The 16,249-nt window shown below is 38.4% G+C and overlaps 1 protein-coding gene across 3 annotated transcripts in view; it reads left to right on the forward strand.

Moving 5' to 3' along the window:
- Positions 1 to 16,249, forward strand: part of Pign (phosphatidylinositol glycan anchor biosynthesis class N) — a 146,552-nt gene that overhangs the window by 21,918 nt on the left and 108,385 nt on the right. For all 3 annotated transcript variants that reach the window (XM_036202961.1, XM_036202960.1, XM_036202962.1), the window contains 2 exons: positions 1,588 to 1,680; positions 2,717 to 2,772. In XM_036202961.1, coding sequence (XP_036058854.1) covers positions 1,588 to 1,680; positions 2,717 to 2,772 — 149 coding nt within the window. The remainder of the gene's footprint in view (positions 1 to 1,587; positions 1,681 to 2,716; positions 2,773 to 16,249) is intronic.

Consider the following 16,249-nt stretch of genomic DNA (forward strand, 5'->3'; position numbering starts at 1 on the left):
CAATACATCCTTTTGTTTTATAAAAAAGTATCATAGCTGTGGCCATTACAGTGATTATTTTTTGTGTACAACATACTTAATTCACTGAGCTATAGCAATATGCCCAACATAGTTGTATTAGTCAGCTTTCCATTGCTATAACAAATTTCCTAGATAATCAACTTAATAAAAAAAAAAAAAAAGCTTATTTTTGGCTCACATCATTAAATGTTTAGTTCATGGTGACACATTGTGGCAGGAATTTGTGGCAGACCAAAACCAAAACTTCCTGCCTTGTGGCAAAGATACAAAAGACCAATATACCACAGTCTTAAAAGAGGGTGTGTCCCTAGTTACCCAAATGACACCACAAAGTTTCTGTCATCTCTCATTAGGTCTCGCCTCTTCATTGTTCTGTCACCTTCTGGTCGCACCAGGCTGGGGACCAAGTCCTTACTCTTGGTCCCTTAGGGAACATTTGAGGACAAATCATAGCAGTAATCTGCCAGTGTTAGATTTTAATTGACTTTAATTAATCTTATTTGTTTATTTAATTCATTATTTTTGCTTTGTGAGAAAGTTAATTTTTTTAGTTTAGTTTTTAAAATTTTTGTCATTTAATCCAGTAATTTATTTTTATGTGTATCTTTGTTTTGTTTGTCTTTTTTTAAAATTCTATATGTGTGTATGTGTATGTGTTCACCTGTTCAGGCATGTAAGCTACTCCATGTGGGTGCTGGAAACTAAGTCCTCGTCCCGTGAAAGAGTAGCAAATGCCCTTCACCACTGATCAGCATGTACTCATTTTTTAAATGTTATGAATGTGTCGGTTAGCACTTGGATGTGTGTTTGTGCACCACTTGAGGGCCTGGTGCTCTCAGAAAGCAGAAGAGAAGCAGAACCCCTGGAACTGGAATTAAAAGAGGTCATGAGCCAGCCACCATGAGCCACCATGTGTGTGCTGGGAATTGAACTGAGGTCCTCTGGAAGAGCAGCTATGCTGTAACCACTGAGCAACTATACCATCTCTCCAGCCCCACAGCAAGTGCTCTTAATTGCTGAACCATCTCTCTTGCTCCTTGCTGTGTAATCATCCTTTTGTACACTGTGAAGATTTGTCACTCGGATTGATTTAATTAAAAGCTGATTGGCCAATAGCCAGGCAGGAATTATAGGCAGGATAACCAAACTAGGAGAATGATGGGAAGAAGAAGGCAGAGTCAAGGGAGTTGCCAGCCAGATGGAGAAAGAGTTGGACACAAAATGGAATAGAGGTAAAAGCCTCTGGGCAGCACATAGATGAATAGAAACGGGTTAAGTTGTAAGAGCTAGTTTGTAACAGGCCTGAGCTATTGGCTGAGTGTTTATAATTTATACTAAGTCTCTGAGTTGGTTGTTTGGGAAGAGCAGGCGGGTGGGACAGGAAAACTCCACCTACAGCTCCTTGTTTTCTCTGTTGAAACAGAATCTCACTCTAGCTCAGGTTGACCAGGAACTTGCCATCCGCACCTTGGCCTCCAAAGTGCTGGGTTTACAGGTTGTGCTTGCTTTACAATCAGAACACTACTGCTTGTTGTTATCAATACTTGTTATGTTTTATTTTTTTAGGGAATACTTCCTGTGGATTATCTTAACAACACTGGTCTCTTCAAAGCAGAGAGCATGCTTACCAATGCAGTACAGATTCTTGAACAGTTCAAGGTGAAAAAAATAAACTAAGGAATTATACTATAAATTTTAAGTGTGTTAAGCAAAATATGAGTTTATATATTAATGAATAATTTCCTATAACTTAGTATCTTAGCTTTTTAATATTTGCCTAGTTATCATAAATGAATGAAAAAAGAAAAACAAAAAGGAAAGGAAAGGACACAGCTCCTTGTAGGTATGGTGGGGAAGAAAGTTTATTATAGAGAAAAAGATCATATCCAGAGGCATCTGGTAAAGTCCTGAGTCAACATGACCCTGAGCCATGTGAGGAGAGGGGGGCAGGGAGAGGGGAGACAGGAGAATCAGGTGCATTAGCTCAAGAGGGCAAAGGTACAAAAGGGGTGGGTAACCAGAATGGCTGGATTATATAGGGAAGAGCCTCCGGGGAGTCAGCCACTGGCTGAAGAGTTCATGGTAGAGGGCAGAGTATGCCAGCCATACCCTGTGACAGGTAGGGACTGAGGGATGCTGGGAGAACCTGGAGGCCAGGCCTACTTGGATAAGTTAAATAGGCACTTCAGGCATTGTCCAGGGTTTGAAACTTAACAATGAAGGTTTTTTATTTCTGAAATACAGGTTTTGTGGGTCATTAGAGGGACTAGAACTGCCTTTGAGGAGTGTCACTATAAGGTTGTCATACATACTTATAAAGACTACAAATCAAGTCCTTATTTATTAGAATATGCCCAAAAGAATTAGACTAGAGATCACAGCATTACAGAGATTATTCTCTAATGTAACTTTGCCTTACTTCAAAGAGTTAAGGAAGAATTGTTGTAATTACATTACAGTACACTATTTTTGCAAGAGTGATATACTTAATTCTCAGCTTACTGAGATAGTAAAGTATTATTTAAAATTTTCTGTAAATATTTATGAAACAATACAATATAATAACACAAAATCCCATTTATTTCCAAACACTCATCCCTGAAGAGCCATTTTAATCGATATTTATATTTCAGAATGAAATTCAGTATTTTTTCTCATTTATAATATAATATGTATTTTCATGCTTGGTTCCCAGGTGAAGATGACTCAGAAAAAAGCAGCTACTTTACCATTTTTGTTTATACCATTTAAGTAAGTCTTAATTTTTTTTTTTTTATTAACTTGGAGGAAAAAAATTTTGCTTGAGCTTGATGCCAATGAGGTAGATTAATTTATGTATAAACATTGTAATTTTTGTGTGTAGTAAGACAGATGCCAAACAGAAGTCCTTTTCTGCTACTTTTGCTAATGAGCCAAACATTTTTATACCTCTGAGTGGTTGGAGGAGGAAATGGAGATAGGGACACTCTAATGGCTTTATAGAAAGATGGCTAGTTCCCTTTACTTATGAGGTTGTCACCTCTTAAGTTAACATGGGGCCTTAGATATCAATCACTGTGAAGATGGTGATAGAGACCGTTCATATGTAGAGATCTCTGGAGAGCATAGACAGTGACAGGGACAGGCCAGGTGTGATATTTGGAGAAACCTTGGCTCCACCAGTGAGCAAATGTTAGCGCCACTTTGAGCGGCACCTGGGTTTGTTGTTCTAGATCTCAGAGAAGATGTATTTTTCCTGAACAAAGAAAGGGCAGATCTGAATCCTCCACCTTGCTCTTGATAACTGTGTGTGTGGGCTCAGCAGGTTTTTCAGCCTCTTAGAAGTTCATATTCAGAAGTATTTTACATCTGATAAAAAATAAATTGAGGTTATAGGAGTTTTAGGAATGTAATTAAATGATTTTTTTTTTTTTGGTGTGTGTGTGTGTGTATGCACATATATATATATATATATACACACACACACACACACACATTCATATGGATCTTGAAGATTTATTTTTTCATTTCATTTTTTAAGGAGATATGCTTTCAGCAAGTGAATATTTTTAGACTGGCAGGTCTGCAGGCTAGGCTGGTCACTTTTGTCCCAGGTTAGTGAGCAGTTGGTTAGACTAGGCCCCCAGAAGACACAAATATAGCAATGTATAGCAACCTGTATGTATTTAACTGTTTGTGTTTTTGTATAGTGCTTATCTCTTTTTCAAGAAACACTTAATGATTGAGCACTGTATTTGTTAGTTTTAATTGTTATCTTGACACAACCTAGAATCAGCTGGGAAGAGATTCTTAATAAGGGATTAGCTGGATCTGACTGACCAGTGGGCATTTCTGTGGTGTATTAACTTGATTATTTTAACTGGAATAGGTTCATCCACTCACTGTAGGTGCCTCCATTCTTTAGGCAGGGGACTCTGAAGCTTGAGTCTACCTCTCTAGAAAGACTGGTCAAGAATAGAATCTTCTTCAAGGATATAAATGTACCTTTTGCCTTCTTCCACTTGGCTTAGTTTCTAATGCTAAGTATTACTTCGGTGTTCAACTCTTGCCCGGATGTTGCTATCTATATTTATGTAGACATTGCTTAGTATCATTTGGGGGCTTGGCCCAACCAGTGGCTTATCTGCTTGGAGCAAAATGATGAGAACTGTCTCCAGACCTGTCTGGCTAAAACTCACTTAACTTGAAGTCTTCAGTGTTGCCAGAAAAACCAAAGATGTTAAAATGCAAATGACTCTTCAAGATACATAATTCAAAGAATAGAACCTCAGTGTGTTAAAAATCCCCAGAAATATTTAAGAAACTGTTAAATTCATAAAACTAATGCTCATTTTGCAAAATGAAAAAATAGGACAGGATGTTTTAAAAGAAGGAAGGTGGGGCTGGAGAGATGGCTCAGCAATTGAGAGTACTTTTAGCTGCTGTACAAGACCTACGTCATGTCCCCAGCACCCACACCAGACAGCTGGCAGCTGCCTGTGATTTCTTGCACACATATGGTGCACATAAACTCATGTAGGCACACACACCAATTAATAAATATTTCTTAAAGGAAGAAAAAATAAAAACTAAACTTTAAAGATAAATTGAACAAGAAGCAATTTTTCTATTAGAGTAGTGGGCGAGCAGAGCTGTAGTGAGATAAATGAACTTAAAGCAGCAGAGTGAGACGAAAGCTGGAGATCACCAACAGGACGGTGCACAGGAAAACTTACTCTTTATGATTTTGAACACCTGCTCAGAGTGTGAGAAAAGTGATTCTACATTGTCACATGGGTCAAAACTTCGTGGAATAGATGAGATACGTTTAATCATAACACAAAACTTTGCTAGTCAATGAACAGCATTTAAATTTTAGTTATACTAATGTAAATACTGGTTTTCATCTTTTAGAGCCAATCTAGGCAAAGCAGGGAAGAATTAATTGTAATTACAGAATAGGATGTAAATGTAACCACCCTTGAAAATATACTATATAGTTATCAGTTGGATGGCAGAGGGGAAAGGAAACATAAAATGTGGTAGTCATATTGACGTCATAAACTATTACATAGAGGATTCTGTCTACTGAATGAGTAAGATAGTTTAGATAGTAGACTATGGCCGTACCCTGATGGCTAACAAAGAAAGTACAAGTGAGGTGACCTGTCTGAGGGGAAAGGAGGTCTAGAGGCAGCAGCAGGTCAACAGAGTGTGTTGGGTGATGAATCATGACTTAGTGTTAAGAATGCATGTGGAGAAAGCTACTAGAATAGTTTAAAGCAAACAGGTCAAAGTGTTGTGTCTCTCTGGATTGGTGAACTGAGAAACAGAAAGAGTATTTTCTTCTGCAGTTCTGTTTGCTTGACATCTTTTTTTTGTATAAAAATTTTTTTGGACAGTATTTTGGTCATATTCTTTCCCCTCCCCCAACTCCTCTTAGATTCTCTCCACCTCCTTACACAACCTCATGTTATTTCTCTTAAAAAACAAACAAACAAACAAACAAATAGCAACAAATCAACACCCCCCCACACACACTTAGTTAGAGTTTCTATTGGGAAGAGACACCATGACCATGGCAACTCTTATAAAGGAAAACATTTAACTGGAGATGGCTTACAGTTTCAGAAATTTAGTCCATTACTGTCATGGTGGCATGTAGGCAGACATGGTGCTGGAGAAGGAGCTGAGACTTCTGTATCTTGATCTGCAGGTAGCAGAATCGACTGTGCCACACTGGGCATAGTTTGAGCATAGAAGACAACAAAGCCCTCCTTCACAGTGACACACTTTCTCCAATAAGGCCGCACTTCTTAATAGTGCCATTCCCTATGGAACATTTAAACACACAAGTCTATGGGGGCCATACCTATTCAAACCATCACACCCCCAAAATTCAAAACAAACAAATCCTCAATAAGACAAAAACAAAAACAAAAACAAAAAAACCAAAGTAAACAAAAAAATCACATGAAGTTATCAAGTTGTATTTTATTTGTTTGCTTGATTTTTAAAAATTATATGCATATATGCATAAATTGCTCGATTTCATGAGTTTGAAACTGAGAAACAGCATGTTGAGGCTGTCATCTAAAGAAAGAAATTTGAAAAATAGACTTTGTAATCTTTGATACTAACCAAGTAGAATATGAAACAGGATAAAGGATGCCATTCAGAGTAAAAGTAAAACATAATATAATAGAAAATGTTCATTGTGGAAAAAGCTACAAAATTTACTTTAGGCCATAATGAAATATAAATAAATATTGACTAATATTGTTAAATTTCATAAAATATTAACACTGTCCTAAAATCTAACTATAGAATAATAATCTTTCATATGGTTCAATATGTTTCCCAAGTTTTATAGAGAGATTCAAAAATAGTTTAATACTGAGGAAGAACAAAATAACATTTTCTTTACTAGACAGTAAATGCATTCTAAAGCAACTTATGAAGCAACATTTGTGTAAATATAGCAGATAATTATGCAGACTGACTTGGTAGTATATAAAGGGGTTGATTCCTATGTGATATTTGGTTTTGATTACAGATGGCATTAAAGATGGTGGGGAGAGGAAAGAAGACTTACACACAGCACATTACCTTTGCACTGGAAAAAATATGGCCAGGTCCTCCACCTTATGCCAATCATAAGTAAATTCCATATTGATTGAAAATGAAATAAAATGCTTATTCAAAAGCAAAAGTGTGATTCCCATGAATAAAACAAAATATGTCATAAGAAAAAGACAATTTGAATATATCAGAATTAAACGTTGTATTAGATAAAATAAACCATAAAGATTACATTATTTTCTGCTTTGGAGAAAACATTTATAGACTGTGTAACAAGCATCATAATTTATGATCTATAGAGAATTTTATGCATCAGGTATGGGAAATAGCTCAGGCGATAGAGTGCTTATTGTTTAACTCTGAGGATCTGAGTTTAATTTCCAGAACTTATGTTAAAAAATAGAAAAAAGGAAAAGACCAGTTACGGTGTTGCATGTTTGTACTTTCAGCACTGTGGAGTTGGAGACAGATTCTTGGGGCTTGGTGGTCAGATGTCTTTCAGAGTTCTTCCAGTGAGAAACCTTATGTTGGTGGAAGTTTCTCTCCTGTTTGCCTGTTCCCAAATACTCAGCAGCTGCTTCTGAAATAATTGACTTGGAGGCTTAATATTACTTATAAATGCTTGCTGGTTGCCCAAGCTTATTACTAACTAGTTCTTATACTTAAATTAACCCATAATTCTTTTTTAAAAAATATTTTTATTTTATATTTAATTTAATTTTACCTATCAGCCACAAATTCCCCTGTCCTCCCTCCTCCCACCCCCCCAGCCTTGTCCCCCAACCCACCCCCATTCCAACCTCCTCTGAGGCAAGGTCTCCCCTGGGGAGTCAGCCCCGCCTGGTAGATTCAGTTGAGGCAGGTCCAGTCCCCTCCTCCCTATACCAAGGCTGAGCAAAGTGTCTCAGTGTTGGCTCTAGGTTCCAAAAAGCCAGCTCATGCACCAAGGACAGTCCTGGCTCCACTGCCTGGGGGCCTCCTAAACAAGCTAATCAACTGTCTCACTTATCCAGAGGGACTGGTCCAGTTCCATGGGGGCTCCTCAGCTATTGGTTCACAGTTCATGTGTTTCTACTAGTTTGGTTATTTGTTCCTGTGCTTTTTCCAATCATGGTCTCAATATCTCTTGCTCATATAATCCCTCCTCTCTCTCTCGATGATTGGACTCTTGGAGCTCCACCTGGGATTTGGCTGTGAATCTCTGCATCTGCCTCCATCAGTCATTGGATGAGAGTTCTATCATGACAGTTAGGGTGTTCGGCCATCCAATCACCACAATAGGTCAGCTTGGGCTTTTTCTCGACCATTGCCTATAGTCAGGCTATAGTGGAGGTATCTTTGTGGATTTCTGGGGACCTCTCTAGCACTCTGCTTCTTCCTATTCCCATGTAACCCATAATTCTTATCTGTGTGTAGCCGCTTTGGCTTGGTACCTTTTCTCAAAACAACATTCCTTTGCATCTGGCTGGTGACTCCTGACTACCCTTCCTCTTCCCAGCATTCTTAGTTTGATCACCCTGCCTGTAATCCATGCCTGGCTACTGGCCAATCAGCATTTTATTAAAACAATTTGACAAATCTTTACAGTGTACAACAGCATTATCCAACAGCATTTCCCCCTTTTTGTCTAATTAAAAAGGAAGGTTTTCACCTTAATATAGTAAAACTAAATACAACAAAAATGGTTAAGAATCACAGTAACAGTATCCAATTTATTTGCATTTGACAAAAATCAATGAAAATATTTAATTATTTATTTTATTGTGGTGAGCTTTGTATCTAATTTACTTTCTTTATAACTAAGGAAAACTATAATTATAACTAGTCTTCAAATCCATCAAAGACCCCAGAAGGATGTAATGTTAGTTAATGACAGAAACATCAGGCTGCCTGGACAGTCACCCAAAGTTATTCTGCAATGATGTGGCATCAGTATTCTGCCTACAAGCCTAGTATATCTGACAGACTTATCTGGAAAGCAGGATTTTTGCAGGACTGTCCCACCTTGTCTTGGTAAAGTTCTGCAGTCAAGTTTTCTTGTGTGTGTGTGTCCTGCTTGTCCAATTTGTACAGCATACTGTCAGCATTCAAGGCAAGAGCACTTTCTTTGCTGACATGGCTAGCTTTTGCCATAAAGAAAACAAACTCCATATGGAGTTTCTTTGATGCCCATCATTCTTTTTTAAGTAATTGGTGCTTCTAGGAGCAGATGTGTCTCACTGTCGAGAAAAGTGTAAGTTCTTAAAACATTTAAAATGCCATATTCTGTAGGTTTTTGAAGTGTTTGAAGATTGCCTGTCTATCTGAAATATATCTCTGTATGACCTTGAAAACATACCTAACATCACTATAAGTTTGCTATTATAGATGACCATTAATTTGTATTTCTTAATTATATATTATGTTTTTAAATAACCTGCATAAACATAATACCCTAAACAAGAGTAGAAATATACAGTATAAAAAAATTAACTTTATATCAATAAAATATGTAAAATTAGCAGGTTTTTTGGATTAAAGTAGATTTAATGATCTATCCCTTTTTCCCCATCATTTCTATATCATAGCTCCCTTTCTTCTTTTTGAAAGAAATTGACTATACCAATAACAATTTGTAACCAAACCCCCTAAACAAAGACAAACATCCATAATCCATTTTTTGGGAATGTGGGCATAGTTTTCTAGGCTACTGGCTGCTAGCTGGGGATGCTGTTAATCTTATGGGGACCCTGAGAAAATTTAGGATTGTGTTCAAGTCCTGACTGGAGTAGTCTTTGAGTTTGGATTATCTCAGCCAGCAGCCTTGAAGCCTCTCTGAATGCAGAACTCAGAGGAAACTGCAACAAAAGTTCTCTGAAATGTTGGGTTATCTGGGCCATCTCTTCCCATCGGAGACCTTTCAGGGGTTCTTCCTCGATCAAACCTTATTTTTCTTAATACAGGATGAATCCACAGCCTCTCATTTTCTGTGGAAATAAAAGCATAACCTCTTCTCCAAAGTAACATATCTTTTGACTTAAATTTTGAAGTTAAAGAATTTTCAAAATATATAGGTTGGGTTAGTCTAGCAACATTTAAAATCAAATGTGTCTTAGCAGCTATTGCTCCTTCCTCAGCCACCAAACAGTTCAAAGAAAACATAATAACATACAGTGTCCAGACTCTGTGTATTTTCTGAAAACTATGTATTTCTGTTTTATGACTGTGTATACCTTCTCTTTACTCTCCCAAGCCTATTTTTAAGCACACTATAACTTATTTAGAGGGTTTTCTGTTTGAATCTGTCCTTATTGTGTATCTGTGATCCTTTTCTGACCAGGAGGGTTTTTAAACTGCTAAGCAGGTGTGGCCAGGACCAAAGCAGTAGCTTTGGCAGCTGGATTTGCCCTGCTCCACTTTCCAACATGGCAGAGGTACCAGCAGGGTCACGCTTACCCCCTTGCCCCCTCCCTCCCATACCTCTGAGACGCAGTACTAAGTTGAGTGTAGCTGTGTTCTTAAGTCTGAAGCTGTGCTCTCAGGCCCAAAGGCAGTGGCTGGGAGAAGCCTCGTTGTACTGCTTCCTCTGAGAGACTGTGGGAGTCCGCCATGTTTTGGCTGAGGCTGCAGTGGTCAGGAGACATGGTCCTTGTGTGGTTCTGTACTGCCGCCTTCAGTGAGAGACATGAACTACGAAGCTGCTCTGGGCTCCTGTTTAGAACCTGTTTTAAAGCCCTTTCAGGTTTTTGTGGATGGAATTGCCATTGGGTGCCACATGTAGGTGGAAGTTTCTTTCCTGCCTGCCTGTTCCCACATATCTGGTAGCCACTTTTTGAATTACAAAAAAAATTGTATACAGCAATAGAAAAAATATATTACCATAGTGAAATGGAAAATTATGCCCAAAAATATACAAAAGAGAATGTGTAGATGGTAGTTATGAAAAAAGTATCCACCTCATATTATTCCCTAACTTTGTGAAGCAGTTCTATTATTTCCCCTTCTTTACAGATAAGGAAATTATGGCACAGAAAAATGACTTTTCTGGGATTTTTGTTGTTGTTGTTGTTGTTGTTTTTTGTTTTTCAAGACAGGGTTTCTCTGTGTAGCTTTGCAACTTTCCTGGAACTCTCTTTGGAGACCAGGCTGGCCTCGAACTCACAGAGATCCTCCTGCCTCTGCCTCCCAAGGGATTTCTAATCCTAACTGAAAACAGACAAAGTGGTTCCATAGCCTCTTATACTCTTAACTGTTTTGTATACCACCTTAAAGTACACATACCCAAACTCTGTGTTGAACAGGTTGACTTTTGACAGTGTAGTCTGATAAGTAATTGCATGTAGAGACATTATTGTGAGCCAGTTTATGGCATGTGTGGAGAGTGAGGTAATAAGCACGTGTGTACTTAGGTTACAAAGTTGTAATTGAATGAAAAAGTAAGTATATAACCATGGCACATTATATAATTCATCTTCACAATATGCCAAACTACTGTGACTGCACAGGAAAAGCATGAAATATACCTGCCTATCTAGTAGTGTCATGATGTGTCTTTATCAAACTAATAAATTCTTACTACAATGCTAGCTAATATCATCATGATACTAAACTGAAAATTTGTTTTCTATCGTTTGGGGAGCTGTGTATGACATAAACTAAGTTGTATATAAATTTTATATATTAAAACTTCATTCCTGTCTTTAGGTATTTTGAAAAAGTTGTATTTGAGAGCAGTGACTATATGTGTTAGTATGACATTTAATATTCAGTATATCCAAAAGAACATTGATCACTAGTACCCAAGTGCAATAGACGTTTTTATTTTTTATTTATTAAATCTGATAGATGTTCTCTATCCATATCATCTTCCTTTTCATCACTTTTCTGTATACTAGAATGTCAACATTATCTTATAAGCTGAATAAAAGAAATGTTGACTTATAAACACAGAAGATGAGGGGAAGGTTTTGGTGACACATCCTTTAGGCAAACAACACAAGCACTTGTCCAGACCATCATCGGAGGGTGTCTTTCCTTCTCATTCCCTTTGCCCTGAGAAATACACTGTTCAGCAGTGTGTCCATGGGAGCAAAATTCTTCAGTATTGACACCTGAGCATTTCAAAGTCCTTAGATTTTTTTTAACTTACATCATAGATTTCACAGCATCACTGAGTTCTTGTCTGATAACTTTTGTCTAAATAGCCATGAAGAGTAGAAGAACAGTGAAGCATTCCTGGGGTAACAGATAGAGGTTTTCAAACAGAAAATAAGACTGCTGACGCCCTATGTGGTTTTTCTCAGATTTTTGAGAGTCCAGTTAGTTTTTACTGTAATTGCATATTGTTTTATTCTAAATAAGTACTTTCCTGTTTAGTTTCAAATACCTCTGGGGAGGGGGTAGGGAATCAAAGTCATGAACTATTCCTTTTGACAACTAGAACAAATAAAAATCTAAAGGCTAAAATTGGGTGTTGTGGATGTTGGTAATATGCCAGGGCATGACCAGCAGGTGGTGCTATGTGATTAAGAGAAATTCGCACCAGACCAATGAGTCTTTGCAATGAACACGTGAAAGTAGAGATGTGTAGACAAAGGTATGGTGTGACTTGTTGAGTCCCCTTACAGCTTCCAACATGAGATTTTTTAAATTCCTCACCCCCTTTTGATTTTTCTCATTTTATTTTCTTCACTTTTTTTTTTTCTCTTGAATTTTGTTTTATTGGGGGAGGGATGCAGGGGCGGAGGGTAGATGCTGAGGGATGGGGAATGAGTGGAGTCAAGATACATGATGCAAAAAACACATAGAGTAAATAAAGTAATTAATTTAAAAAGAGAAGAAGTGGGAGGGGGAAAGAGAGAGTCAGGGAGAGAGAGTGGGAGAGAAATGAGAAGGTTCCACTCACTGCCCTCAAAGGAGGAAAGACACTTTGTATTTCCAAAGTGTTCAGTTTTTCTGGCTGTGCCTATGCGGGTCTATGATCCAGCACTGAGGCTGAGCAGGGAACTTTGTGTCAGCCAAGGTTAGCCTGGCATACACAGGATAGCCCTGTCTTAAAACAAAACATTTCAAGGGAAAATAACGCCATGAAATAAGAAGGAAGATGTACTGTTCTCGTAAGAGGCTGTGGAGGACAGTGCAGCTGGAGAGGAACTATGCACCTGCCCCAGAAGAATAAAAATCTGGAATGTCTCTTTCCCCTTTTTAACTTTATTGTGAAAATTTAAAAAATACAAATTTTATTAAAAATATTCAATGTATTTCCCTCTTATTACATGGCAAGTATTGCCTCCTTTTCATGCATTTACTTCCTTGAGTTCACACATATGGAAATCCCTCACTCAGGCCACATTTATATACTCGTTTTGAGAGGAGCCTTTCTTTGTATCACCAATATGATTTACTAATCATTTACAAGCTACACTCCTATCCCAGAAGGGCAGTCAGCATGGGCTGCAGCTGCCGAGGCTCCATGCTGCAAGCTGGCTGGTGGGTCTAGGGCCAGTCCTATTCAGTATTGATCTGTTTCTGCAGGAGCTTCAGGAGGCGGGCACATCTCCATGTCCTTGGTGCCTGCAGCCCCACAGCTTGTTGGGCACAACCTTTGTGCTTGCAGTCTGCTGGCTGCAAGGGTATAAATTCATTGTTCTCTGATGTGAGGCTCTGTTCTGATACTTTTCTTTATAATTTTGTGAGTCCACTCTTTAAATGTGTTTTATTGGAGCTCTATAGTGGATACATTCACTGGCATTTTTGTTTTCTCTGGAAGTCCATTTTTTAAAAACAGCTTTTGTAAGTTACATAGTGCTTGGGAAATGATCCATTTACATAGCTATAGAAGACAGAACGATTCTGCACAGTTGGTCAGGTTAAGGAAAGAAACTTAGTTCACAAGTAATTCTTGCCCATTTTTCTACTTTTAATTTCTTGAGATATTTCCCCTCTATCTAGATAGCTATTCTAAAAAGGAATTAGCAGCTGTTATAAAATATTGGACCATGGATATTTGCAAGTGAAACATTTTTGTAATAAAATTTGAACAAGAAATGTGAAAAAGTCCTTGCTCTCCAAATTCTAGTTCACCCTGAAAAATGGACAACATTGTTGATAATTCTAAAATACACTTTACTTTCTTTTACAGTGTTCAAATTACTGTAAGATAAGAAGGAATAGTAACACTTTTAGGAGAAAATATGGACTATTTAGAGTACCTATTTCTGTCTTTTTCCTTCTTGTAAGCATAACATGTTGATCACATACATTTTTGTTGCTATGAATGTTCTTTGAGACAGGGTCTCACCATGTTTCCCTGTCTTAGAACTTACTATGTAGACCAGGCTAGCCTCAACAATCATAGATTCTTTTAAAATGATATTTTCACAAAATGATGTTGGTGATTGTTTTTGTTCTTTTTGGGGGCAAGCTACCCCGCTCCCAAATAAATCACACACAGATGTTTATTCTTAATCATAAATGCCCAGCCTTAGCTTGACTTGTTTCTTGCCAGCTTTTCTTAACTTAAAATTATCCCATCTACCTTTTGCCTCTGTGTAAACTGAGTTTCTTTGTCTGCCCAGTTCCACAGCTGCTTCCAAATAATCTCCCAAAGGCTAATATTATAAATGTTTGGCCAATGGCTCAGGCTTATTACTAACTAACTCTTACATTTAAATTAACCCATTTCTATTAATCTATGCATTGCCACATTGCCCACTGCTTACTGGTTCTCTGGGATCTTGTTCCTTGGCTGCTTGCTCCAGTCTGCTTGACTCCGCCCTTCTTCATCTCTGTCTTCAATCCTTATTCTGTCTCTCTATTGACCAAGCAGCTTTATTATCAACCAATGAAAACAAAATATATTCACAGCATACAGGATCCTACACCTCTGGGCTTTTTTCTTTTTTTACTTTGTATGTCTTACTTTAATTACTCATTGGCTGGCTGTGTGGCTGGGTGGCTGGCCCCTAGAGTCCTCTTTTCCTTGTTCTCTTGCTCTTCTTTTCCTCCCAGATTTCTCCTTCTGTTTATTCTCGAAGCCTGCCAGCCCCACCTATCCTTTCTCCTGCCTCACTATTGGCTGTTCGGCTCTTTATTAGATCATGAGGTGTTTTAGACAGGCACAGCTTCACAGTTAAACAAACGCAACATAAAAGAATGCAACACATCTTTGCATCATTAAACAAATGTTCCATAGTATAAACAAGTGTTACACATATTAAAATAATACTCTACAAAATGTAATCAGTAAAGAACATTTTTTTTAAAGATGACTGTGTGGAAAGTTGTATTTTTGTTAGTTTCTTCTTGATATGTACTAGAGAAAATGGATAGTGGAAAGGCCTTGCCTTTTATTTCTGAGTTTTGGCATGTCACTGAGGAGAGGTTGATTAGTGCTCCCACACTGTAATAACCTGGCTGGTTTGATAAAACAATAGTATATTCTTAGTTCTAGAGACTGCTTTTATTTTTATTTTTATTTTTATTCATTTATTATATTTGTGTTTTAATTTTACACATCAGCCATGGGTTCCCCTGTCCTCCCCCCTCCCGCCCCCACCTTCCTCCCAGCCCCTCCCCTCCATTCCCATCTCCTCCAGGGCCAAGACTCCCCTGGGGATTCAGTTCAACCTGGTGGATCCAGTACAGGCAGTTCCTGTCCCCTTCTTCCAGGCTGAGCATGTGTCCCTGTGTAAGCCCAAGGTTCCAAAGAGCCAGCTCATGCACTAAGGACAGGTCCTGGTCCCAGAGACTGGGTGCCTCCCAAACAGTTCAAGCTATTCAATTGTCTCACTTATCCAGAGGGCCTGATCCAGCTGGGATCCACAGCTTTTCATTCATAATTCATGTGTTTCCATTTGTTTGGCTATTTGTCCCTGTGCTTTTCCAATCTTGGTCTCAACAATTCACACTCTTACAGTCCCTCCTCTTTCTCGACAATTGGACTCCTAGAGCTCCACCTGGGGCCTGGCTGAGGATCTATTTCCATCAGTTATTGGATGAGAGTTCCAGCACGACCATTAGGGTGTTTGGCCATCTGTTCACCAGATTAGGTCAGATCATGCTTTCTCTCGACCATTGCCAGTAGTCCATTATAGAGACTGCTTTTAAAATCAAGATATTGTCAGGATTGTGCTCCCTCGAAAGGCTCCAGGGAAGGAATCCTTGTTTCCACATAGCTTCCAGTGGCTACCTGTAACCCTAGGTGTTTTCTTTGCCTTGTAGAGGTATGTAGAGTCATTCCAGACTGTTCTCACGTGGTATTTGTGTGTGTGTGTGTGTGTGTGTGTGTCTGTGTGTCTGTGTGTCTGTGTGTGTGTCTGTGTTAGTGTTTCCCTTTCCTGTCCAGGATAGCAGTTGTTGGAATTAGGATTATATCAAGCCAGTATTAGTTCATGTTAGCATGAGTGTAACTGTGTGTTAGTTAATGTTCCATGACAGTAACAGAATTCCTGAGATATACCAACTAAAACAGGAAAGGTTTTCTTTGGGTCATGGTTTTGGAGATTTCACTCCATGACCAGTCTGCCCATTGGGCCTGTGTAGAGGAAGTATATCCTGGCAGGGAGTATGTGGTATATCAAGCTGCTTACTTAGTGGCTAGTCAGCTTTAAATGACTGCACTCCAGAGTCCCTTTAAGGACACTTGCCCAGTTACCTAAAGCCCCCTAGGCCTTTTTGTTGTTATTTT

This window comes from Onychomys torridus, chromosome 11, assembly GCF_903995425.1.
Source record: "Onychomys torridus chromosome 11, mOncTor1.1, whole genome shotgun sequence".
Taxonomy (NCBI): Eukaryota; Metazoa; Chordata; class Mammalia; order Rodentia; family Cricetidae; genus Onychomys; species Onychomys torridus.